Source organism: Rutilus rutilus, assembly GCF_951802725.1.
Source record: "Rutilus rutilus genome assembly, chromosome: 8".
NCBI classification, from domain to species: Eukaryota; Metazoa; Chordata; class Actinopteri; order Cypriniformes; family Leuciscidae; genus Rutilus; species Rutilus rutilus.
Window position 1 is genome coordinate 19,800,016 of NC_140222.1, and position 27,673 is coordinate 19,827,688.

Below are 27,673 nucleotides of genomic sequence, written 5' to 3' on the forward strand. Positions count from 1 at the left end.
AACAAGTTCATATTTACTCCAATTGCTTGAACTGCTTACAAGGTAATTAGCCTTTGTAATATTCACTCATACAGGACTGCCCTGTTGAGATTGAGTAAGCTGAAGTTTTATATCCTGTAACATTTTCTTTTGATTTGCTACGAGTTTTAATCTTTTTGTAACCAGTGTTTTTATCTTTTGTATAAATATTTTTTTATTTCTAAATACAATCACTGTTAAGTCTTACTTCAGCTATTATAAACAGTTCTAATAGCAAAATACAGAGCAATTAATTAATCCTTTTATAACCAAAGAAAACAAGGGTTCCAAGAGCGATTCTGCTGGAAGGTAAGCATGAATGTCATTCATATGTCTTGTAAGTGTAAGTAATGGTTATTATTGTTTCCTGGGAGTGTAGGGACTACACCTAGATTTACTGGTATAAATTATAACAAGCAAGTGAGGGAATAATACCTATTCTGACCTGACAGCAAAAGACCACCTAGACACATTGATACTAGGGGTTAATCAGGAAAGTGAGAGTAATACCAGATCTCACCACAGTTTTTTTTTCCACAATGGGGCCCATCAACTGTTTGGTTGCCAAAAAAGAAATTCATACAAGTTTGGAACAATTAAGGGTGAGTAAATGATGACAGAATTGTTCTGTGAACTACCCCTTTAAAATGGCTACTAATACAAAAAGCATTATTAGAAAAATAAATACACATGATATTGATAGCCTAACAATCAGGTAAACCCAAGTCGCTTCAGTCCAGTAAATGTCCATCTTGATTTTTTACTAACAATAAAAATGATTATATCTTTAACTTTATAGAAAATAATTAAATATTTCACAGCAAACCTCCATCAGAGGGCAGACTGGGCTTCTTGTTTTGGAATCTTACCACGTGACAAACAGAAAAGACAAGCAGTGTTTCAAATACATCGAATTTCTCTTATCAGTGCGCAAGACTGGACGTAAGTTTTAATACTTTCTCATACAGTTTACAGATTACAGTTCTTTGGTGAAACAGTGTGAATGTGATCTATCGTGATTTAAATTCGAAGTTAGAGTAGCTAGCCTACGCCTATTTTTATTCTTGTTCAGATTAAGAGTGGGTTCGAACTTTTAAACGGCCACAGACATGAAGCTTGTTGAAAAGCGTTAGGCTCCTGAAAATGAATAACACGTTTCTAAATGTTTTTCTTTCCTCAAATTTCTGTTTTTCATCTTAGGCTGTTATTTTGTGATTATGCGAAATCAAAAGTATCTTGAAATCAGACCGTTAGGCTAGATTTAGGCTAGACAGACAGGTAGGCCAACCACCAGCGTTTACGGTGAATGATGCATTTAGTTTTTGTCAACGAAACGTGAAACAAAATAAAGCTGTGGGCTAAATAAAATATCTGGCTCACAAATATAGTAGGCTAATTCATTCTATAGGAATAGCCTATGTCCATAATAATTCACAATAAACAATTATTTTAAGGTCATTCAAAAATAATATAATAGATTGTGAACTTGAAGCAAAGAAAAAAAAAAATGACACATGAAAGTAACTATAATTTGTCCAGGTAATTAAAGGTTGAGCACATATAGTGAAAATCATGTAAACTGATACAATATGTAGGCTAACACATAGGCTAGGCTACAGGTAGTGTTTATAATATTTATTTCCTCCATTGTAATGTACTTATGGCTAGAGTCATGTGTTGTGAGGAGATGAAAGCAAAACTGTGATACAATATATTCGGCTAACTCAACATTGGTCATTTTTCTTTTTGAATAACTGTAACATATCTCAGTTTATCTTAGTAACATACTGTGATCTCCAGGTCATCTCTTCTGACATTGCTCTGCTGCAGGAACGAGGACAAGACTCTCCATCTGAGATGAGTCTCTCAGAGAAACAGAGGTAAGACTGCACTTTATAGACAATGTCCAAGTTAATAACTAAATAATGTACTGAGGTTTTTCTCTTTTTCTCAGCCTTTCATTTACTGCACACAGTTCAAGTACACACTCAGTTTTAATGAGTATTTATTATATTAGGTCATACTTTTATTCTATGATATCCATCTGGATGATAAATCTCTTCATGTGAGACTGAAGTATGTGATGTGGGAGATTATAACTCAAAAAACCTTAAAACTCAGTTTAGATGAATTAAGTTTAGAAGAGTTTAGGGAAGGCAAAGATATAGCCTACGCTCGGAAATAATGTAGGCAGGAAAAACTAGAGTTAAATAAATAGAGGAATGCAGGAAATAACTGTGTCTTTTGTCCTTGTTCTACTTGCACAGATGACAAAGGGCCCATTTATATTGTGGCAGAACAAAAAGTAACAAGATATGATTTGTGCAAGGTGCAAAGTTGTGCAAAAATTGCCTGTTAGTGTCTTTTGGATTTGACCCCAATTTTCCACACTAAATGTCTTCAAATGAGACTTAAATATCTACTGTAGTAAAATGTTTTGTTCTTTGTGTCATTAGTGAAATATCAGGCTCACATGTGTCCAGCTCTGTGTCTGTGAAGAGTGACCATTCAAAAGATGTACCACTAAGGTTCAGTGAGAAAACACCATCATCTACCGAAAGGTATGTCATTCTTCATATAGCCGTGCATTAGCTAATTTCTCCACTGTGGTGTATGTGATAGAACTTGACTGAGTAAAACAATTAATCTCAGAACAAGATTTTCTGGGAAGCTGCTTCTCTCTAATGAACTTTAGAGCTTCTTTCCATTAACACTATTAAACAGGTAGTCACTAGAGGGCATACATTCACCATGGAAAGACACCAGGCAATCAAACTGTCTATTGCCATGAGAAGGACAAATGTATGGCTATAAACTGCATTCAGTTACACCATAGCTCTTCAAAAGAGACTGAAGAATCTCCTTTAGTAAAGTGTTTTTTCCTCTCTTCTCTTTGTGTCATTAGTGAAAGATATGTTTACCAAATTTACGTTTAAAATGGCTTAAATGTTTACCAAAGGGTACTTCATGTGTTTCTTATTTTTGGTCACACATAGAATGTGTTAGAACATATTTTGGTGAACATTTATCATGAAACATTAAAGTTCAAATATTTATCAGAGTATTCATTTTAGATTTTTAATAAGATGTTTAACTGTACTTATTCTCACAAAGAGGATATGCAAAGAGCAGTGATTTAAAAACCTAAAGGGAACATCAACAGAAAAGATCTAAACACTGAAACTATTTAGATATATAGATATAGATAGATATTTTTATTTGTCCTCGAGCGGAAATTTGTTTCCACTGTAGATGTGTACATAACACAAACACACATAACGTTAAATTATCAACATACCACAATACAATCAAAAATAGTCGCTGACATCACAAAAAAACAACAACATAGAGAGCATAAGTGACGCATCAATAGCCGATTTCCTTTGAATTTAGAGCTCGTATAGAACAAAACTCTTACTATACCTTTCCTTTCTACACATCGGTAACCTATACCTATGGCCAGAAGGCAGGGGTATTAAATATTTATAGAGTGGGTGGTCTGCGTCGTTTACATTGTTTTGTGCCTTTCCCAACGTCAATGTAGAGACACTATCCGAAAAATTAGGGCTAGGGATACCAATAATTGTACTTGCTTAATAAGTTATCTTTAAGAATTTGTTCTTGTTGGTAACTGTTAGCATATGAAAAAAAAGGACTGGCTCAATTATACTGTGATACAAAAGAAGAAGACAACGAGGTTGAACAGTCAAGTGTCTTAAAGGGATAGTTCGGCCAAAAATGATATTAAACCCATGATTTACTCATCCTGCAACCTCTAGAAAAAGATAATAAATTATATTAGCTAAGCTAATAAAATAATTTCAGTTCAAATGAATGTTTCATTATGTTTAATTGTAGTGTGATATAATGATCAATAATAACACATTTTTAGCATCTAAGAACATCTAGGCACTTTTTTACACCTGGGGTGGGCGATATGGCAATAATATCATATCACGATTTTTTTTTTCAGGAAAATCACGATTTTATCACGATTCTTTTTTTCATGTTGGTTTTACTATTTTGCAAGTGACTGAGCATTACAGCCAAACTAATTTCCCTATTTTAAAAACAAAGCCTTATAGGTAACAAAATCTAAAATAAAAAAGAATGGCAGACATTTAGGCCAAAGTGGCGAAGATAAAAATCTTTGTCATTATTTTCTTTGTTATTAAAAATTAAGAACAGAGATACATATTACACATACACAACTTAATATACAAATGAAATAAACTGCTTTATTTTTTCAGCTATAGGTGAATTTAACAGTATGAGAAAGTAATTAAGGACAAGCGGCAGCATGTTTATTATTAGGGCTACTGTCTCTTTAAGAACTGCACGCGACGCGTCATATGACAAGCAGATTTTAATTAATTTTCTCTGTTTGCTTTCACTTTAGACATAACCAACTTTGTTTATGTAAACAATGTCTGTATTTGACAGTATTAGCGCAATATAAGACTCAAAAGATAACTTAGTCCAGTAACAGGCTTTTAGTGCATGTGCGCGTCGAGTGTACGCGCTCAGTAAAGCGCATGTTTGAACAGCGCATCAGCAGCGAATGACATGTTTAACCGGCAAGGCTTTAAAGCACATGCAAATAATGAACTTTTGTGAACTGCAGTGTCCCGTTCCTCTGCGTTAAAATTTGATGTGAATATACGCCGTGCTGCAATGTAGCCTAGATGAAGGCGCCGCAACTGAATAAATGCGCAGTTGTTTGGTGTGATTTTACGATTCCAAATTTAGATGCATGCACATTTTGGGACTCGATATACTTTTAATATTTGATATACTCTACCCTTTCAACTATCTCTCCGTTAATGGTAATGCTAAAAGCATGAATTTGTGTTTTTGGGGAGTGAGTTATATTTTTGAAGTGAGTTTTTATATTACCCATTTCATTCTGGTGTCCTGAACTGCTGCACAACAGGTTAAAATACCTGTGGTCAATACAGTATTTACTATTAAAGGTGAACTAAGTAACTTTTTTACCTTAACTGAACAGCTTCGGAGTCATTGGAATGGTTATATTACTTATTTCGGGTTGAATGGTGGTCGTTTCGCACCCCCCTGGTGCCCGTGAGCGGAAAATTCGCACTTGCAACTTTGAGACGGCGGGCCGCCGGCCGCCGCGGCAGGAAGTATCGGGCTTTAAACACTTGGCCTGGTGTTCTTTGCTCATAGGACAGAAAATATTACAATAAGACCTAGTTTTTATTTAAAAGTATAGCTCAGCCAAAAGTGAAAATTGTCATCATTCGTCATTCAAAATCTTCGGAACACAAAGAAAGATATTTTTTAATAGTCTCTCATAATTTCTGTCCTTCCACTGAATGTCCATGCAATCAAAACCTTGAAGTTTTAAAGTACATTAAAACATTTTGAGCGGTTTAATCAAAGTCTTCTGAAGAAACACGATTGCTTTATGTGATGAACAGATTTAATTTAGGATTTTATTGACATATAAACATTAATCAATGCACATACATAGAGCACATCAAATATGGTAAACGGAGGTTCAAACATGTGTTCTTTATGTGTGAGGAGGACCAGTGAGGTTTGTTCTTGTGCGTCAAGCATGTAAGGCTGAGCTGCAGTTGACTGTATTTTATGTGCTCTATATATGTCCGTTGATCGATGTTTATATGTGAATAAAAAAATAACAATTTAATCTGTTCATAAAATAAAGCTCAAAATGAAAAAAAAAATGCTTAAAATTGAACTTAAAGGAGTAGTTCACTTTAAAATGATAATTACCCCTTGATTTATCACCCTCAAGTTATCCTAGGTGTATATGACTTCCTTCTTTCAGACGAATACAATCGGAGTTATATTAATAAACACCCTGACACTTCGAGGCTTTATAATAGATTGTATAGTGGATTGCAACCATAAGTTTAAAGCTCAAAAAAGTGCATCCATCCATCATAAAAGAACTCCACATGGCTCCGGGGGGTTAATAAAGGCCTTCTGAAGCAAAAATTAGGTACCCAGATCCTACCCTTTAACAATAACTTAAAGAGCTGATGCTTTCTTTTTCTCTTGGTTATAATGTGATTTCTCTTATATTTTGCCTGAAAATTCAGTATTGTATTTTATTTTATATATTTTTATTTTATTTATTAATAGCATTCAGTCTGGGTCATTAGATTCAGATTTCCAGACTCAGAGGAACAACAAGGATTTCAAAGGTGATCTCCTGTGGATCTTCCAGGTAGGAAAACACATGTTCCTTTGTTTTCGTGGGCCTGGTCAAGTGGGATTGCCTTGCAAGATATTTGTATGGCGGCAGGCTGGGCCTCTCCGTCTACATTTATAAGGTTTTACAACCTAGAGGTTCCCGCACTACAGGCCAGACTACTGTCGGTCTAGTATGGCCAAAATCTCATAACTGGCGCTGTCAGTTATGCAGCTATTGAGTATTGCAATCCTTGCTCTATGCTGCTATAAGGAAGATAGTGGCTAAACCCCCCCTCTCTTCCAGGATTCCCTGTGAGTCCCCTGGGTGATTATGTACTGTATGAACTCCGGGCTGTCGCCCTTGAGTCTATAGTATCAGATCCCAGCACGCACGGCGTTTTACAGTAGGTTCCCCTAGCGTATTCTACGCAGTACGAGAGAATCTCTCGTAAGAGAACGTACTCGGTTACTTACGTAACCTCGGTTCTCTCTAGAGAGAGGAACGAGTACTGCGTATCCTGCCGTGCCTGCACGCGCTCTGGTTGCTTCGACTATGAAAAACCAGAGATATAATGCCTGCGAGCGGTATTTATAGACCTAAGCCACGCCCGTCTCGGCGGGACGTGACGCAGAGGGCGCGAAGCGCCCTCATTGGGTCTGACGTCACTCTAGGTCTCGCTCGATAGGCTTAAGCAGTTGCCAGCAGACCAGCCAATAGGCGCGCGAGCTGCCTCGCCTATGTCTGTATGCTGCCGCAACGCGTTTTACATTAATACAAAATTAAGGATAATTTTTTGGCTTCAGTATTCTCGTGGAAAAGGATTTTCTCCTAGCGTATTCTACGCAGTACTCGTTCCTCTCTCTAGAGAGAACCGAGATTACGTAAGTAACCGAGTACGTTTTATATACTTAGTTACGAATTCACTTTTTAGTGGACAAGACTGCAAGTAAGTTTTGATACTTTCTCGAGTTAATTGGGGGAATAAAATGGATTTTATAATTTATGTGATTTTACAGATTTATAGGCCTATGTTCATGAACACGAAAGTGAAATTTACCGACAAGTTATTGAAAAAAAAAATGTTCCTGTGGGGTTTTCTACATTTTCACTTCCAGTTTATGCTGTTCTTTTTGTTATGCGAAATCCAAAATATTTTTAAACCAGCTATTTAAAGTTAGACAGGCAGATAATGTGAACATTCTTGCATGTAAGCTATCTGTTTTTGTGAGCGTTTATTTTTTTTTTTTGTCAAAGAACGTAATAAGATATTAAATATTTAAGACCATGTCTTTATTGAACACCCTCTCTATCTTTAAAAGGGGGCATACATTTGTCGGTGAAGAGTGACTCGTCAAAAGACGATGGCCAACCAAACTTACCAAAGGTTTTTCATGTGTTGTGTGTTTTTTTTTTTTTTTGGTCACAGACTGTGTTAGAAAGTGTATCAATGCATTATTATCATAAAACTATATAGTTCAAATATTTACCAGCGTTTTTCTTTTGTTTTTGCAAAAAAATATTTACTGGAGATATTAGTAATATTTTCCCTGGAAATGCAGTAGGCTATTTTGATTTATTTTATTCGCTAACATGCTTCAATATGTTTTTCAATATGCTATTTTTGTTATGTGAAATCGAAAATATTTTTAAACCAGACATATACAGTTAGACAGTAGATAGTGTAACATTCTTTTTTTTTTTTGTCAAATAACTTAACAAAAATGTGTTATTAAAATTAAATATTTAAGATCACATTGTAGTTATGATAAGTATATATTAGCTATTCTGTATGACAATTATAAATCAGATTACTTTTACTCAATCAGTTATTTTAGGATTGAATCTGTATATCATTCATTCAGTTGTTTTTTTTATTTAATATTGTAAGTAAAAAAGGAGAAAATGCATTTTTTTTTCTACTTTCGTTCAAAAAATGAAAAACATGAACTAAGCTTTAATTTTATTTTTTGTTTAGGGGTAGAAAAATGAATAAAGAGTTTTGTGTCGTCCAAATACCCACTGTAAGGGTTCTTCCAACAACAACAAAAAATCTGGAGACATTCATAGAGTCAACAAAGTGTCATTATATTGACTTCAACACTTAAGTACTGAGTACTCAGCCTTATACTTGAGTACTTAAGGCATTTGAATATTGTGAGCGGGAACGAAACGCCCCTTTCCTATGATTAGTCAGTGAAGATCAAACCGTGCCATCATCAGTTGTTCCTTAGTGTCACGCAGCAGAATAGCTGTACGGATTCTTAATGTGGTTATTGCGACTAGGCCTACAGTTCATCTTTTTCTCAACAAACAACCAGCCAAATGAACCGTACTGGGGCAAAGCTAGACAGGGCTTTGTAGACATAAATTCACTTATGGCTAACTGTGTCAGGGAAATAGGTTAGGCTATTAGAGGTGTTTATTTCAGAAATATGAATGAATCTTGAATCTTCACCCAGACATTGCCCATTACTCCACCTCTTTGGCCTGTTTGGTTTAGCTGACCAACGCTCAGTGGCGGCTGGTCAATAGAGGGCGCTAGGGCCAGAAACACAAAACAATAATAATAATACCGTAATTAATATTACTATAATTTAAATTGATGATTTTAAGTTCAGCTCTGGGGCGACAGAGAAATCGCCCACAGAAGGCGGGTTTATGTAGAAGTCTAGCCAATTGCTGTGAACACTTAATGACATAAAATGTAGCCAATCAGCGCCCTCAAATCCTGTCTGAAATGGGCAATGTTCTCTATCGCTTCAAATGAGCCACTGTGAAACAAGCCGTGTTTGTCTAATGTAGGCTGTGCGTCACGTGTAAACTTCATAGTGGTATTTAATGAGCCTTGTTTTAGCGCACCCAGTTCCCATCCCGGAGACTCCGGTTCGAATTCCACTCGCACAAGGTTGAGTAGGACTAGGACCGGTTATGCGTGCGCTCTCAGTGCTCTGATAGCTTTTTCCACGAGCACATTTCAGTATGGTGGCATGTCTGGTGAGAGTTTTTTAGGTGTTTGCGAGGGTCAGTTGTGTTTATGTACATATGGACATCAGACGTCACTCAAAGCACAGACACAAACACTGATTCTGACAGAGGAACTGTTCACTGATGATCTCGAGCCACCTTCAGATCGCCATATTCAAAATGTTTTATATTTAATTTGTATTTTGCTGTGTTAATAATTCTTAATGGATCTGTATAAAGGTTAAGGCAGCTGCCAGCTGGTATAGTGGTCTGTTGGCATCTCACATGTGGTCCTGTTTGGTATTGCATTTTCCATGCCTGGATGAAAAATCAAGTTTAATTCTTGTTTTTCTTTTTTTTCTTTTCTTTTTAGAAAAAAATGAAAAATGAGACATTTTAAATGTTTCTACTTTCAATATATAAAAAAAAAAAAAAACACTGAACGAATTACACACGAATTGAGGAGCATTTGAAAATGATTAAATATATTGTGAATCAAATGACAAAAAGAATCAACAATTAATAAAACATTAAATATGATTGTAAAATTAGACTAAACTGCAATAGAGAATGTAACAAACTGGGTTAATTTTTCCCACTCAATGTTTATAACACAGTCTAAATGTCTATTCCCTAATACATTTAGAGCCATGACTCACTTTATGTTATAGTGTTTGTTGTTGCGAACTTAACATTCTTCATTATTTTCTTGAATAACTGCCATGTTATTAATCTCAGGAACATATATTGTCATCTCCAGGTCAAACTGAACAACTGATTGTTTCCACAAGCCATCTCTGTTTCAATTGGCAGTTTAGCTGCAGTATGACAGAGGAGCGAGGAAAGGACTCTCTCTCTAAGATGAGTCTCTCAGAGAAACAGAAGTAAGACTGCATAGTTTTTTACACAATCGTTTTAAAGTACTGAAGTTTCAGATTCTTCATGTGAAGAACAAAGCATTGTTTTATATTTGCAAATACTTTGCAGAACTTCAGAACTTCCTAATAAAAGACATATTTTGTGGCCACCTGTCGGCCAGTAGATGATAAACATCTCAAATTTGAAAGGGAAAATCAATATTTACAGTCTAAATCAAATGTACAGTCTCTCCTTCAGCGGTAGTGTTATATTGCAGTACTAAAGTATTGTTATAGGTACATTGATTTTTAAAATTCATTTTAAATACTAAGTGTACAGTAATGATTGTGCAAATGCCTCATCGGTATTCCGTCTGTGAAAAGAATGAGCGATGGGGTGATGCGTATGTTTCTGTGAAGGACTAGAGAGAGTTTGTGCCGTTATCAAACACAGATGAACATCTGTAGTAAAGTTTCTCTTTGTGTCATTAGTGTAAGATCAGGCTCGCATGTGTCCAGCTCTGTGTCTGTGAAGAGTGACCGGTCAAAGGATGGTGGCCAACCGAACTTCAGTGAGAAAAAGACATCTATCAAAAGGTATTTTTATATGTTTTACATTATTGAGTTATACTTTCTCTACAATGGTCTATGTGATGAAACTTAACTAATTACAACAATAATTCACAGAACACAATGTCCGCTAGTCTGATTTCCTCTTTATTAACTTAGTCTGGAGCTTATTTCCCGTAACACAATTACACAGAAAGCCACTAGGGCACATACATTTACCAAAAAGATCAAGCAACCAAACATGAATAAATCCATCTATCCAGTCATGAGAGGGACAAATACACAACTATACTGTATTTAATTACCATTTGTTACATTAAACGTCCCTCTTCCAATGAGACTGAAGTATCTCCTGTACTGAAGTGTTTTTTCTCTCTGTTCTTTGTGTTATTAGTGAAAGCTCTGGCTCACATGTGTCCAGCTCTGTGTCTATGAAGAGTGAGTGGTCAAAAGATGGTATCCTACCAAACTTCAGTGAGGAAACACCATCACCAACCAAAAGGTATTTCATGTGTTTCTTATTTTTGGTCACAGACTGTGTTAGAAGTTAAAAGTTCTGTGTTACAATAATTATCATAAAGGTGTATAGTTAAATATTTACCAGAGTATTTTTTTGTCTTTGCTCAAATATTTACTGAGATTTTGGTAATATTTTTCCTGGAAATGCAGTATTTTTATTTATTTTATTCGCTAACAGGCTTCAATATGAAACATTAGAATCAGATTTCCAGACTCAGAGGAACAACAAGGATTTCAAAGGTGATCTCCTGTGGATCTTCCAGGTAGGAAAACACATGTTCCTTTGTTTTATATTTTTTAACATAACAAACGTTATTGAACAAAGTACCCTCTCAAAAATACTCAATACAATTTACTTTCTAATTCCTTAGCCAAAAAATAGGGATGACATTTTGTATTTGTCAAAAATGAAAGCTAATTAATATTTTTGTCTAATTGTTAGTTACTAAATAAATAGTTTTGACCAAATATTGGTGGACGATTTGGTTACATTTTGTTGTTCTGTATATATTTTTTCTTGCTTTGTTTGTAGGATCTTGAGAGCAAAATAATCAAGTTTCTGAAGAATGAGCTTGTAAAGTTCAAGAAAATATTACAAAAGGAGAACACACAATGCTTTGTGAAGGAGTTTAATGAGAACAGATGCAGTATTAAAGAAGCAGCTCTTGATCTCACACTACACTACCTGAGAGAGATGAAGCAAGATGAAGCTGCTGATACTCTAGAAGGTAAGAGACTCATGACCATCTGTCAGATTATCACTTATAATTGTGTCACTTATAATTGAGAGAAAATTAGGATAAAAATATCTGTATTTTATCCCGGTGTTCAGATGAGCTGGCCTTCATTCATCCACTGAAATGTAGCCTAAAGAAGAAGTATCAATGTGTGTTTGAAGGAATTGCAAAGCCTGGTGACTCCACACTTCTGAATAACATCTACACAGATCTCTATATCACTCAGGGTTGTAGTGAACAGGTCAATACTGAACATGAGGTCAGACAGATTGAGTCCTTTTCCAGGCGTCATGAACCACAAGAGATCCCGATTGAATGCAAAAATTTGTTTGAAGCACCTGAACAAGACAATGAGATCAGAACTGTACTGACAAAAGGAGTTGCTGGCATCGGGAAATCTGTCTCTGTGCAAAAGTTTGTTCTGGATTGGGCTGAAGGAAAAGAAAATCAAGATATCAACTTATTATTTCCTCTTCCATTCAGAGAGATGAACTTAAAGGAGAAAGAAACACAAAGTTTGATGGATCTTATATCTACATTTTTCCCAGAGACAAAAGGACTGAACCTTAAAAGAAGGAATCAATTCAAAGTCCTGTTCATCCTTGATGGATTGGATGAATGTCGTCTTCCTCTAAACTTTAAGGACAATGAGACTTGGCGTGATGTATCATCACCAGTCTCTCTGGATGTTCTTCTGACAAACCTCATCAAGGGAAATCTGCTTCCTTCTGCTCTCATCTGGATCACCACCAGACCAGCAGCTGCCAGTAAGATTCCTCCTGACTGTATCGACCTGCTGACAGAGATAAGAGGATTCAATGACGCACAAAAGGAAGAGTACTTCAAAAGAAGATTCAAGGATAAGAATCTGGCCAGTGAAATATTTGATCATGTTAAACAATCAAAGAGTCTCTTTATCATGTGCCACATCCCAGTCTTCTGCTGGATTTCAGCCACTGTTCTCCAGAACATTTTGGAGGAAAAAAGAAATGATGTAAAAAACAATCAGTCTGATGATTCCTCTAAAACACTGCAGGAATCAAATACTGAAGACACTCCCAAGACTCTGACACAAATGTACACACACTTTCTCCGCTTTCAGATCCAGCAGAGCAGACAAAAATATGATGGAGAATACACACCAGATGTTTCCTGGGATAAAGACGCCATCCTTTCACTGGGGAAACTGGCATTTCAAGAGCTGGAAAGAAACAACCTGATCTTCTATGACACAGACCTGGAAGACTGTGGTATTGATGTCTCTAAAGCATCAGTGTATTCAGGCATGTGTACCGAGATCTTCAAGGAGGAAACAGGGATCACTCTTGGTACCACATACTGCTTTGTTCACTTGAGCATTCAAGAGTTTATTGCAGGCCTTTATGCACATCTGTTTCTAGACATCAACAAGAAAAGTGTGTTTGATCAAGAGTCTGCAGAAGAGGAAAACAAAAATGAAGCCATGATTGATTTGCTCAAGACTGCAGTGGACAAGGCGCTCGAGAGTGACAATGGACACCTGGACCTGTTCCTTCGCTTCCTCCTCGGTTTGTCACTCCAGTCTAATCGGCGACTCTTACGAGGACTGTTGACACAGCAAGAAGACAATGACCAGAGCAAAAAAGAAATAGTTCAGTACATCAAGCAGAAATTAGAAGATAATCTGTCTCCAGAGAGATCCATCAATCTGTTCTACTGTCTGAATGAACTGAGTGATCAAAGTCTGGTGAAAGAGATACAGACCCACCTTAGCAAAGGAAGTCTCTCATCTGGTGATCTTTCACCTGCCCAGTGGTCTGCTTTGGCCTTTGTGTTGTTGACATCAGAAGAAGAACGCGAGGAGTTTGAGCTTCAGAAATTCAAGAAATCAGATGAGTTTCTCATTAGACTATCTGCAGTCATCAAAACCTCCAAAAGAGCTCTGTAAGTCATTTAATAAAGTCACGTTTTTGCACTCATCTGGTAGACATGTTTACCTACACGGATCAATGATAATTTGTTTCTTTATCTTTTTATCAGTCAACTATTATTAAAGTATAATGCTTATTTGATTGTATTTATATTAATGTATTATCTAGAAAATTCTGTTCTTCAGCAAAACATGCACTTAAGTTAACAGAGAAAGAAGACTCACGTTATTATACAACACATTGGTCCATAATCATTTTGACTGCAGTAATGCAGTTCTCTTTAACTTTTGCTATAGAGGACACTCTTACGAAACCTCAATGCTCAAATTATTAACCCCCAGATTCTACACCTCAAGTCACAATAAAGCTAGCACTTTCAAGTCAATATTGGTCATTATTAGCACCCTTGGTAAATATGAACAAAGAAGCTTGTAAAAATAAATATGCATTGTTTATCCTTTTGATATTTTGTTCAAATAAATCACAAAAAAACTTTGATTGAAGTAAATAAATTTGGCCACAATTATTGGCAACCCTAGAATATATATATATATATATACACAGTATAGTGTATAGCCCCTTTCACACAGAGATTCCGGAAAATACACGGATAAAGTGACCCGGGATTTGACCCGGGTTCATTTGATTTTGGTTCATTCACACTGCCAGTGATTTTCCGGAATCAGAGAGCGCGTTCACACACAACCCGTGTATGTCCCGGAAAGACACGTGACATCGATGTGACTTGTAATGCCTCAGCAGCGTCTTCAGTTTGCTTATGAGCTGCGAAACCACGCTTGTGCATTTATTTCTCTGATTCGATCATAAAATTGCGCATTTCGTACCGTTTCACAGCTGGCGAACGATCCCGGCTTCAGCGTCATCACTACGACACGGCATTATTACGGTTTTTGTTCACACAGCGCGCGTTCCGGGACTGAACACGGCAATGTTACTAGGTCCCCAACCCGGCATCGATCCCGGCATTAAACCCGGGTCATGTTTGCGTTCACACAGAAGGCGTTCCGGCAATTTGCCGGCAATTTCCCGGGTTCAATGCGCTGTGTGAAAGGGGCTTAAGTGTGTGTGTGTGTGTGTGTGTGTCTATAAAATAAAGGATTAACAATGCATATTTATTTTTACAGGCTTTTTTTTTGTTTATATTTACCAAGGGTGCTAATAATTTTGACCACAACTGTATAACTTATTGTTATTAATGCTACAAACCATAATATTTTTTATTCAAACATTCTGTTTTGTTTTATCTATCAAGTTTTATCTATACTAGTTTTTTAATAGGTGGAAATTATACTTAATATTTGTATTTAGCAAATGTATTATATTAAATATAATTCTGTTATGTAATTTTTTTTTCTTTGTAGACTAAATGATTGTAATTTAACTGACAAAAGCTGTTCAGCTCTGGCTACAGTTCTCGGATCAGATACCAATCTGAAAGAGCTGAACATGAACAATAATAATCTGCAGGATTCCGGAGTGAAGCTGCTCTGCACTGGTCTGAAGAATATAAAGTGTAAATTGGAGATACTGAGGTAAGTGTGACAGACAAAAAATGAGCTCAAGCAATACTGAAAGTGTGATTTCTTTTAGATATGATTTAGAACATTTATATATGGGATTGCATTTTTTGAATGGACATTCAATTGACAAATTATGAATTTTTGATTTTTCCTTCATATGGGCAGTATGAAAAATGCTTAAAGGGATAGTTCACCCAAAATTAAAAATTCTGTTTATCAATTACTTCGTTCCAAATTAGTCGTTCCAAATCCAAGAGACCACAACCTCCCTGGAACGTGATCTCTACTGAGGATTTGCACATTTTGAATCAGAATCAGAATCAGAAAGAGCTTTATTGCCAAGTATGCTTGCGCATACGAGGAATTTGTCTTGGTGACAGTAGCTTCCAGTACACATACAATATAAAGTGACAAGACAAGTAACATAGGTATAAATAAAAAATGGAAAAAATAAAAATAAAATAAAAATAAAAAGATTATAAATTATAAATATATATAAAGTTATAAGGTGCTATAATGAAATGTCTGAGGGAAGTATTGCACATGTTTGTTCCACAGTAGCGGAACATTTAAGTGTTCATGAGGTAGATGGCCTGGGGAAAGAAACTTTTCCTGTGTCTGGTTGTTTTTGTGCTCGGTGCTCTGTAGCGTCGACCAGACGGTAACAGTTCAAACAGAAAGTGTGCTGGGTGTGACGGGTCCAGAGTGATTTTGCGAGCCCTTTTACTCACTCTGGATGAGTGCAGTACTTTGAGTGTGGGAAGGGTAGTGCCAGTGATTCGCTCAGCAGTCCGAACTATCCGCTGTAGTCTACGGAGGTCGGTTTTGGTAGCAGAGCCGAACCAGACGGTTATGGAAGTGCAGAGGATGGACTGGATGACAGCTGAGTAGAACTGTACTAGCAGCTCCTGTGGCAGGTTGAATTTCCTCAGCTGACGCAGGAAGTACAGTCTCTGTTGGGCTTTCTTCACAATAGAGTCTATGTGAGTGTCCCACTTCAGATCCTGAGAGATGGTGGTGCCCAGGAACCTGAATGACTCTACTGCAGTCACAGTGCTGTCCATGATGGTGAGTGAAGGGAGTGCAGGGGGGTTTCTCCTGAAGTCCACGATCATCTCCACTGTTTTGAGCGTGTTCAGCTCCAGGTTGTTATAACTGCACCAAAGAGCCAGCTGCTCCACCTCCTGTCTGTACGCAGACTCGTCACCGTTCCGGATGAGTCCGATAACAGTAGTGTCGTCCGCAAACTTCAGGAGCTTGACAGAGGTGTCTTTAGAGGTGCAGTCACTTGTGTACAGGGAGAAGAGCAGTGGTGAGAGAACACATCCCTGTGGAGCACCGGTGCTGATGGTGCGGCTGTCGGACGTGATTTTGCCCATTCTGACTAGCTGTTGTCTGTCTGTCAGAAAGCTGGTGATCCATTGACAGATGGAGCTAGGGACAGAGAGCTGGGTCAGTTTGGTCTGGAGCAGTGATGGGACGATGGTGTTGAAGGCAGAACTAAAGTCCACGAACAGAATCCTTGCATAGGTCCCTGGTTTGTCCAGATGTTGTAGGGTGTAATGCAGTCCCATATTGACCACATCATCCACAGACCGGTTTGCTCTGTAGGCAAACTGCAGGGGGTCCAGCAAGGGTCCAGTGATGTCCTTCAGATATGCTAACACCAGTCTTTCGAATGACTTCATGGCCACAGATGTTAAGGCAACAGGTCTGTAGTCATTGAGTCCTGTGATCTTTGGTTTCTTCGGGATTGGGATGATGGTGGAGCGTTTAAAGCAGAAAGGGACTTTGGACTGCTCCAGTGATCTGTTGAAGATCAGTGAGAAGATAGAGGCCAGCTGGTCAGCGCAGGTTTTCAGACAGGCTGGTGAAACACCGTCTGGGCCTGGTGCTTTCCTTCTCTTCTGTTTCCTGAAGATCTGACGCACATTATCCTCACTGATCTGAAGTGCAGGGGGGGAGGGGAGGGGGATGTCTGGAGGTGTTGATGGCTGTGTAGAGAGATGGTCAGGGCGGGTATGGGGTGTCTGATCGGGGGTCTCAAATCTACAGTAAAAGACATTCAGCTCGTTCGCAAGATGCTTATTGCTGTCGATGCTGGGGGATGGTGTCTTGTAGTTGGTAATGTCTTTCAGGCCTTTCCACACTGATGCAGGGTCGTTGGAGGAAAACTGGTTTTCCAGCTTTTTGGCATAGCTCTTCTTAGCCACTTCAATCTCCTTTGTCAATGTGTTCCTGGCCTGATTATACAAGATCCTATCCCCACTCCTGTAGGCATCTTCTTTGACCTGACGAAGCTGTCTGAGTTTTGGTGTGAACCATGGTTTATCATTGTTGAATGATAAGTAAGTCCTGGTAGGGATGCATAAATCCTCACAGAAACTGATGTATGATGTTACAGTCTCTGTGAGCTCGTCCAGATCGCTGGCAGCAGCTTCAAAAACACTCCAGTCAGTGCATTCAAAACAGGCTTGTAAGACCTGCTCTGTGTCGTTGGTCCATCTCTTTACAGTCCTTATTACTGGCTTAGCAGTTTTAAGTTTTTGCCTGTAAGTTGGTAGAAGATGAACCAGGCAGTGATCGGAAAGTCCTAGAGCTGCTCTGGCGACGGAGCGATATGCATCCTTTGTTGTGGTGTAGCAATGGTCCAAAATATTATTGTCTCTGGTGGGGCATGTAATGTGCTGTTTGAATTTAGGCAGTTCACGTGTGAGTTTTGCCTGATTAAAGTCTCCGAGAATGATAAGAACAGAGTCCGGGTGTTGTTGTTCTGTTTCTGTGATCAGATCAGCCAGCTGTTGCAGCGCCGTACTCACGTGTGCTTGCGGTGGAATGTAAACACTGATGAGAACGAGCGAGGAAAACTCCCGCGGCGAGTAGAACGGCTTACAGTTAATGAAAAGCACTTCCACATCAGGACAGCACATCTTCCTTAACACAGTTACATCAGTACACCACCTTCTGTTGATGTAAAAGCATGTCCCACCACCGCGCGTTTTCCCCGTTGACTCCATATCGCGATCCGCTCTGAACAGCTGAAAGTCCGGTAGATGTAACGCGCTGTCCGGAATGGCTTCGTTCAGCCAGGTTTCCGTGAAACACAGAGCAGCAGAGTTGGTAAAGTCCTTGTTTTTGCGTGAGAGCAGAAGTAGTTCGTCCATTTTGTTAGGGAGAGAGCGGACATTCGCCAGATGGATGCTAGGCAGCGCCGTTCTGAATCCGCGCTGCCTGAGCTTAACGAGTGTGCCGGCTCGCTTCCCACGCCTGCGCGTCTTATACTGTTTCCACAGTGCAGCGGCACAACCGACGACAATGTTCCGCAAAACGCCAGAAGAATCAAAAACTGGTTGGTGATCAGTTGGTGTGCACTGCCGAATGTTCAGCAGTTCGTCCCTGGTATAACTGATAGCGAATGACAAACATAAAACAGGACAAACTAACAAAAACAGTGTAACAACTGGAGAGCTCAACACCGAGGCAGCCATCCGCGGCGCCATCTTGGATCGTTTATTCAGATCAAAGACTTTCACTCCTGTATAGTTTTCGAAGATTAACCTTGAAATTGACTGTAAACTGGAGATTCTTGGGTGAGTTAAAAGTTAAAGAGATTAAAGTTCTCTGGCCTTTTTTTTTGCCTCCCTATTCATTTGTCAGTTTTGATTTGCAAATAACTTTCAATTCATTTGTACAAGGTATAAAATACAATCCACTTTAAGGATTTACAATGTTCAGGGGATTCCTAGAAAAACTAATCAGCTGAATGTTACATTTGCATTGCTATAGACTCTCAAACTGCAGTATCAGAGAAGAAGGTTATAAAACTCTGGCTTCAGCTCTGAGATCAAACCCTTCACACCTGATAGAGCTGGATCTCACAGGAAATGATCCTGGACAATCAGGAGTGAAGGAGCTCAATGATTTACTGCAGGGTCCAAACTGTCAACTGAGGACACTGAGGTGAGACATGATGTAATTATACAAAATAAATGAAATGCAGGCAAATTATTTATAGAAACATTATTTCACTAATACAATGTTACATCAAAGTAAATTCAAGATAACCCATTTCACAATTGATTTCCCCTTTATTACAATAAGTTTATTTGAGAACTGAATCGAATCCTGCTGCTTCTTCCCTTCTGCAGGTTTTTGGGTCCTGCTGCAGATGAAGCCTGTCAGTATGTTAGAGGAATTGTGGGTAAAAACCCGTTACTCCTAAGAGAGCTGAATCTGAGTGAACGTGAACTAGGAGACTCAAATATGAAGAAGCTCGCTGCTCTACTGCAAGATAAACACTGTAAACTCAACACACTGACGTGAGTATTTCACATCATTCCCCGGAACTTTCTTAGATTTTAGGGAAATTGGTTGTGTTTTCACTTGATGACAATGTGGCTGAGAACAACAGACGTAAACACATTTATCCCAGTGAGCAAACCAAGAGAGACATTGACACGGAAAAACCTATTATTAATGTAAAGTGAATACTTAAACTAACCAGTGGTGTGGGAGGCATCTGAATATTTGCATCAGTATACCGCTGCTATACAAATATCCATGAACCGAGTTTTGGGTGCCGAAACCGGGCACCGATATGGAACCGGTAACTAAGTAACCGGTATGTAAACGGACTGAATCAAAACGCTGATTTCGGTGCCACTTTAATGCCTCAGCTGTTGGTTGAAATATTTGCCCTCTGGTTCTCCGAACCGGACGTAAGAAACATCATCACCGCATGTGATTGCTAGTTAACCCTTTGAAGCGTACGATCGTTCACACTGGTGTGCTTAATGTACAGATTGCATGATTATCAACTTCTAAATTCAAATCTGCATTCGCACATTTGCTGCAGTGCGTAATAGCGCCCATTGTGCGTTATAGATCAACTAACATGAATCATGATCATTATAAAAGTTTCTTAAATGACAAAAAACATTCACTTACATGCATTTAAGAATTAAAATATCAGTCAAGGACTGACTGACATAACACAACCAATCACAGTTTGTTATTTGTTCCGCATCATGTTTATTGTGAAAATGTAAAGTCGAGGATACAATAACAGACCGATATATTATTCATTCAAGAACTTTGTGCAAGTTTACTGCAACAATAGAGCCACGAACCACACATACTTTTGAAAATACAGCCTTCAGTTGATCCTGATGAACGTTCATTGCCACAGTTGTAAACATGACAGCGTTCTTCTTACGTTCTAAAATAACGCTCACATTGTGCAGGACATGCAATAAGTCTGGAGAGGTGTCGTATTTGGCCAGAGAAGGCAAAAAATGTGAAAAGAATTGCTGAAATTTAAAGCTGGTTTGAAGCATACCAAGAATACAGACTACTTTGCTGTTATTAGTAGGCTACTGCAGTGTTATTTAGTGTTAAATTATTGTACTTGGGTTAGGTGGCTTAGGTTTTATTGTGAATTTGTTATGTATTTTATATTAAATATTTACTCAAGAAAAATATATTTTTAAAGAAAAAAAAGTTCTTTATTCACCATCGTTTTGAGGCTCTCTTTTTTTTTTAAGTATCGGTTCAGGCACCGGTACCATTTTAAAAGTATCGATTTGGCACCGGTATTGAAAAAAAAACCAAACGATACCCAACCCTATGCTCAGCTGTTTTGAACTTCTTTTCACACTTCTTTTTGTTGCCTTTGGCTTGCTCAGTTGGGGATATTTTGGGGATATTTAATTTTAATTTTATCAATCAATAAATTCCATTAGAAACAAACCTTGTTGTATTAGTTTAATTTAATACTGTGAAGCTGCTTTGATACAATCTGTATTGTGAAAAGCGCTATACAAATACACTTGACTTGACTTGACACCTGAGCAAAGAACGACTTTTATGCTCAATATTTTGCAGCCTTTATACTCAATCTGTTGTAAAGAGTTCACATTCAATTTGTGGAAAATTCTTCACATTAGTGATGTATTTTGTTATCTGGTTAAAAAAAAGATAATCTTGTTTTATGTCTGTTTGTATGTTTGTTTTGAAGATCCTATAACTTAACAGAATGAAGAGTTTGTTTTACTAATTTCTCCCAATGTAGGTTAAGATATTGTGAAATGACAGATGAAGGTTGTTCTGCTGTGACTTCAGCTCTGAAATCAAACCCATCACACCTGAGAGAGCTGGACCTGAGCGGGAATAAACTAGGAGACTCTGGACTGAAAAACATCTGTGATCTACTGATGAACCCACAATGCAATCTGGAGAAACTAGAGTTAGTTACATTATACTGTACAACAGTTACATTGCAATTTAAAGTTTACTGTTTAGTTATTTATTTAAATACAACAGGGCCCAAGATACTTAATGTATAGCACTGCACATTCTGGTATTTCCTCATTGGTCACACTTTATTATATGAAGTGTCTTTAACTAGAAATTAATTGTTTAATTTAAAAATAATTGATACGATGTTGTAATAGTACATGCAGGTCTGCAGAAATTGTGTGAGATTTGCATCTGCTGCTACAATAAATAAAAGTGACATCAAATAAATAGTTTAAAAATATTTAATGTGTCAGGCTCCTGATCACCCTGTCAGGGTTTATTTTGCAATAACAATTGGCTGGATGTACATTATCCCTTATATATATGCCTGTAGCTCATCAGTATGGTGGTCATCATAGATCTGAGCCACTGTCCTTTCTCTTTCTGTCTTCAGTTTGTGTGGATGCAGTATTAAAGAGAAACACTGTTACCTCCTGAGTTCAGCTCTGCGTTTAAACCCATCACACCTGAGAGAGCTGGACCTCAGTGGGAATGAACTAAAAAACACAAGAGTGAAGCACTTATGTGATGCACTGAAGGATTCACACTGTAAACTGGAGAGATTGAGGTGAGGAACATTCAACTACATTCCTGGGCAAAAAAATGGGCCAAGCCAGAAATGGCACAAATATTTAGTGTTCTTATAATTGTCGTAACCCTTTTTAATCTCAAATCACTGGTCAGGCAATTAGCAAAAATTACGCAAATACTGTAAAAAAGTAACATAGCTTGGAATAGCCTTTCCCTTTGTTTTTGTTTAAGCCAACTTGCAGACAGCTTTTTACAGGAAGAAGAGTCAGTGTTGATCCACTCAGTGTTGTTGGCTCCAAACAGTTCATAAGTAGTTGAAAAATGTCTCTCCGGTGGTTTGAGTTTTATTTAAGACCAAATGTTCACTATAGGGTTTAAATCTGGACTCTGACCGGGTCAAAACATGACCCTGATAGGCTTATTCTCAAACCACTTCTTGGTTGTCTTTGCTATTTGGGCAGGAACTTGGGTCTTGTTGAAAAAAAATCAACTTTGGAAAACTTTTCAGTTGTGGGAAGCAAGTCATTCTGTAATATTCTCCTGTACTCTAACACATGAATTGACTTTTCACAGTGAAGAAGCTCACCTATACCGGCAACTAATAAGGCTTTCCACACAATGACACATCTTCCTGCTTGCTTCACTGTGGTAGAGATGCTTTTCTTATTATATTTCTCACCAGATCTTTGAAGACACCACTCTAGAGCCTCACCGTGCAACTCGTGTTCTATTGCGATTCATAAATCCACAGAAATCCGCTGAACCACTTCCCATATTCTGCCAGAAACTTCATTCTGTCTTTGATGGTTTTTTCTGAAACAGCAATGGCTTATTTAAGTAGTACATTTGCTTAAATTTTGCTAATTTCCTGACCAATAATTTGTGGTTAAGGCCATTAAAAGCTTAGTGTTTAACTATTTTGAGGCTTAGCCTATAGTTTTTGCCCAGGAGTGTACATCAAAAAAGATGATATTTGAATGAAACATAATGAAGTGTTTGTCTCATTTCTCCCAATGTAGGTTAAGATACTGTGATATGACATATGAGTGTTGTTCTGCTCTGACTTCAGCTCTGAAATCAAACCCATCACACCTGAGAGAACTGAACCTGAGTGGGAATAAACTTGGAGACTCTGGAGTTGAAAACATATGTGATCTACTGATGAATTCACAGTGCAGGCTGGAAATACTAGAGTTAGTAATATTACACTGTACAACAGTTATAGTGTGGTTAAAGTTCACTGTATAGTTATATATTTTAAGACAACAAGGCCCAAGTTGCATAATTTATAGCACAGCACTTTCTTGCATTTTAACATCTGAAGATACATTGATAGTGCACAAACTTTTTTTGAGTGAAGATGGCTTCTGACATGGGTTGTAACTAGTATCCTTAAATCTTAGTTATTCTTCTTTGTTGGTTTATTATCATATAATTAAGTTTCCAGGTGTGTGGTGCTGTATTAGTGTACTGTATGGCATTTAATCATGATAACTTGCATGTACGTAACATGGATCTGAGCCATTGTCCTTTTTGTCTTCAGTCTGTGTGAATGCATTATTACAGAGAAACAGTGTCTCATCCTCACTTCAGCTCTGAAATCAAACCCATCAAACCTGAGAGAGCTGGACCTCAGTGGAAATAAAATAGAAAACACAGGAGCAAAGCACTTTTGTGACATACTAAAGGATTCACATTGTAAACAGGAGAGATTGAGGTCAGTAACATTCACAGTCTTTCATTATTTGTTTTATTTAAACAGGTTGTTTAGTTTCATTTTGTTTTATTTTGGTTTTCCCTGTTCCACCTGATTTCCCATTCCTGGTTTCTTTCCATGGTTTCCAATTGAGTTACGCACCTGGTTCTTTTTTCGTTAATTACCATCCCTGTGTATTTAAGCCCTGAGTTCTGTCTGTTCTTTGTTTGGTGTCATTAACGCTTATGTGGAAGTGTAATATGTTTTCTGAGTTTCTTCGTGTTCATTAAAGTCTCCTTGGATCTATTTGCTTGCGTCACATGTCTTTCCTTGTGAATTATACTACACGCGCTAAAACTCTTGAGAGAACCCGGCATCGGAAAAAAAAGAAAAGCGAAAGTAAACATGGACTTACCAGCTGTCCAGAAGACTGCCACGAAGACAGTGCCTGAGCTTAATAATACTGAGGGCATTTTCATCCCACCATAGCCCTACAGAGAGTCTGACCAAGTGTGTGAGCCAGCAACAACATCTGTCAAAGAGGGCATTCTAGTGGAGTATGATGGCATAGAGTGGAGTTACTCCCATGCTCCCGCCACTGAGGGTGAGCTGTGCCCGATCCCCGGTCCCAAAATCTCATGTCACCACTGGTTCCACCCAGCTCCATGTCTCCTTCGTTGCTGATGGTTTTGTCTACTTTCAAGTCTCCTTCGTCACTGATGGTCCCACTCAGCCTCGAGCTGCCGAGCCTGTTACTCTACCTCATTCCGTCGAACAGTTGGCTCCACCTTGGCTCCTCGCTCCCACGGCTTACCTTGGTCCCTCCAGGTTCTGCATTGGTCAGTCCTCGCTCTGCCTATGACACGGACTTCCGGGCCTTTGGCTGTGCCTCGTCCCTCCTCCCCTTTAGCTCCGTCAGGCTTCTCCTTCCTTCCGGCTCTGTCTGGTCCTCAGTCCCACCTCTGTCCTCTGGCACCCTGGCTGTACCAGGGCCACTTGTGACAGCAGCTCCGCCTTGGGCTCCTGGTCCTACAGTGTTGCCCGGTCCCTTCATCTTCTCAGCTCGGCCTGGGTCTTCAACTCTCCTGGCTCCACTACTGCCATATGAATTCCTAAACCTACCCTGGCTCCGCCCTCCATCGGTTCCGCCATGGGCCTTCGTCAGGATGGCTCACCTCTGGGTCTCTCTCTGGCTCCTTCCTCCATAACCTCCTCGCTGGCTCCTCCCTCCGTCATCTCTGCCATGGTGTTCCCATGGTGCTTACATCCAGATTAGGCAAATGTCTGAACGGCAGTGAGCGAGGACTATGATGCGGTGATATCGATGTCTTGTTTTGGAGGCAGCCATATGCAAATGTATTTGCCCATGTGACGTCACAATTCCCCCAACATCCAAACGAGATGTTTTTTGAGCTTGATTAATTAAAAATCTTTGTTTTATAATGAGGAGGACGTTTTAATGGTACAAAGACCTCTATAGGGTGCTTTCACAATAGCACTTTTGGCACGCACCTGGGGTTCATTGATGTTACAGAGTTCGGTTTGTTTGGATGGTGTGAACACTGTCTTCCAAACTCGGGTGCGCACCCGCAAACCGTACCCGAGTCCGCTTAAAAAGGGTGTTCTGGGGTACAGTTCATGTGAACTCCGGTACGGTTCGCTGCTCATATGAACACAATCGTGCTAAATCACGGAAGTGAACTATTAATGACTTATGATTTGATAAAAAGTTGTCTTTGTGTGTGTGTTTCACTCACTTTCCTGATGAGCATAACTGGCGCACTGCCAACAGAGAGCTGTATATCTAATTCAGCATTCTTTAGAGCATTTGCAGTACATTCGCAGCAGATAGACGCAAGACGTACTGAAGCTTTGGAAACAAAACCAATGGTTCAAAAACAAAAATATAAAAGTGAGGTGAGCAACACGCTGCGCCGCAAATGCACGCGGTCCGGACCCAAATAATATAATCTGAACACAATCGAACCACGTGTGAAAGTACACTAAAAGATCAGGGAAATTTGATTTCTCATGTCATGACCCCTTTAAAATCACTTCAACAGTTGTAATCTGTTCCGGAGTCACATATTTAAATGCTCAGCTAAAACGCCACACAGTATACTGCTTTTCAGCTGTTTTTCTTCCTTTTACACCCGAGCAGAAAATTACTTTTATGCTGAGTATCTCAGGGCCTTCATACTCAATGTCTTATAAATAGCTTGAGTTCATATTATATTTGTGGAAAATTCTTCACCTTAGTGATGTGTGATGTGTTTTGTGATCTGGTGAAATAAACTATCTCTCCGTTTGTTTGTTATTAAGATGTTGTAACTTTACAGAATACATTTATTTCATTTCTATCCATGTAGGTTAAGATACTGCAGTATGACAGATGAAGGTTGTTCTGCTGTGACTTCAGCTCTGAAATCAAACCCATCACACCTGAGAGAGCTGGAGCTGAGTGGGAATCAACTAGGAGATTCTGGAGTGAAAAACCTCAGTGATCTACTGATGAACCCAGAATTCAACCTGGAAAAACTAGTGTTAGTATAATTATACTGTACAGCAGTTACAGTGTGATTAAAGTTTATTATGGGCTCATGATTCAGTGTGTGTTTCAGTAAGGAGTAGTGAGAAAAGGAGATGCGTGAGATCCTGTCAGCAGCGGCAGCTCTTAAAGTGACAGCAGCCACTAATCCTGTCTGTCAGTAAAGTTAACCAAAGAATAAAGGAAACAGAAAATTACTGACTGCTCTTGACTAAAGAACGCTTGTAGCTTTAATAAGGATTAATCTATATTTAATTTATCATTTTTGCAGTGTGGACTGTTTGTTTCTGTATATTTCATACCTGTTAGACAGGAAATGCACTGGTTAATAAGACATTTATTATGGGTTAATGTGAGGTTTGTTTTAAGTTCACTTAAATTAAAAGTTGTTATATTTTTTGAAGCCTAATAAATGTTTAAAATTTGGAGGGGAAATATTTTATTTTTATTTTATTTTCATAAAAAGATGCCATTAAGCAATTATTTAAAATATACTGTCTTTATGTTGTTTCTACATTACAGTAAAAATTGAGTCTCACATTATTTAAATTTTATTTACACACAAAACATTAATGGCTAACATTTTTGACTTTATAAAATGATTTTCTAAAGCCTTGGCGATTGGCGCCTAAAGAAAGTAAGACATATTTTTCTTATTAGATGAAGCCTTAGTAGCCTACTATTTGTTTGGGCAGAATTTATCATTATAATCAAATTATTTCCTGGATTTTGTATCAACATAGTCCCTAAATGTATGTAAATGCAGGAAATGGGATTCAAATTGAAAACATTTTCCCCCATTTTGTGCCTCCCCCACCCCCCACTTCTCAAACCAAAGTTACACACTTGTTTATGGTCATACAATTAGGTCTCCAGGTGTTTGGTAGTGTATTAGTGACTTTATGGCATTTCTCTTTCTGTCTTCAGTCTGTGTGGATGCAGTATTACAGAGAAACAGTGTCTCATCCTGACTTCAGCTCTGAAATCAAACCCATCACATCTGAGAGAGCTGTACCTCAGTGGAAATAAAATAGAAAACACAGGAGTGAATAACTTATGTGACATACTGAAGGATTCACACTGTAAACTGGAGAGATTGAGGTCAGTAACTTTCACATACAAGAATCAAAATGAGAGCAAAACATTTTGACTAAAATGTGCATTTTGATTAAATATTTGTCATTGAATTTTTCTAAAATTTGAGAATTGATGTGACTATAAATAAGTTACTGTAATGAAATCAGAGTAATGAGATAATGAGAATAATATTTGCTGAAAAATATCATTAATAAGTTGCAGAA

General features: G+C 38.2%; 2 protein-coding genes across 4 annotated transcripts in view; both read left to right on the forward strand.

Annotated features, from left to right (window-relative positions):
- Positions 1 to 27,673, forward strand: part of LOC311295941 (uncharacterized protein) — a 389,126-nt gene that overhangs the window by 359,960 nt on the left and 1,493 nt on the right. Inside the window, exon 65 of the mRNA XM_084417493.1 lies at positions 27,300 to 27,473. Coding sequence (XP_084273619.1) covers positions 27,300 to 27,473 — 174 coding nt within the window. The remainder of the gene's footprint in view (positions 1 to 27,299; positions 27,474 to 27,673) is intronic.
- LOC311295944 (NACHT, LRR and PYD domains-containing protein 12-like) lies at positions 843 to 27,366 on the forward strand. 3 transcript variants are annotated; one of them, XM_084417496.1, is made up of 17 exons: positions 870 to 960; positions 1,819 to 1,898; positions 2,475 to 2,579; positions 9,927 to 10,050; positions 10,516 to 10,620; positions 10,988 to 11,095; positions 11,291 to 11,375; positions 11,645 to 11,840; positions 11,945 to 13,772; positions 15,142 to 15,312; positions 19,087 to 19,260; positions 19,449 to 19,619; positions 21,371 to 21,544; positions 21,992 to 22,165; positions 23,148 to 23,321; positions 23,672 to 23,845; positions 26,194 to 27,302. In XM_084417496.1, the coding sequence occupies exons 4-17, from the start codon at positions 9,992 to 9,994 to the stop codon at positions 26,375 to 26,377; spliced, it is 3,777 nt and encodes a 1,258-aa protein (XP_084273622.1). In that variant the 5' UTR covers positions 870 to 960; positions 1,819 to 1,898; positions 2,475 to 2,579; positions 9,927 to 9,991; the 3' UTR covers positions 26,378 to 27,302. The 3 variants fall into 3 exon arrangements, 1 of the variants encoding a protein (XP_084273622.1); XR_014628439.1 differs by lacking the exon at positions 26,194 to 27,302 and having other exon boundaries at positions 843 to 960; positions 23,198 to 23,321; positions 23,672 to 23,811; XR_014628440.1 differs by lacking the exon at positions 23,672 to 23,845 and having other exon boundaries at positions 23,198 to 23,321; positions 27,300 to 27,366.

Bases quoted from the DNA above. Each gene is read 5' to 3' on its own strand.
- LOC311295944 (XM_084417496.1), top strand. From the start codon at position 9,992: ATGACAGAGGAGCGAGGAAAGGACTCTCTCTCTAAGATGAGTCTCTCA. The intron at 15,313-19,086 runs GTAAGTGTGACA...GCATTGCTATAG, and splicing joins TGTAAATTGGAGATACTGAG to ACTCTCAAACTGCAGTATCA. The intron at 19,620-21,370 runs GTGAGTATTTCA...CTCCCAATGTAG, and splicing joins TGTAAACTCAACACACTGAC to GTTAAGATATTGTGAAATGA.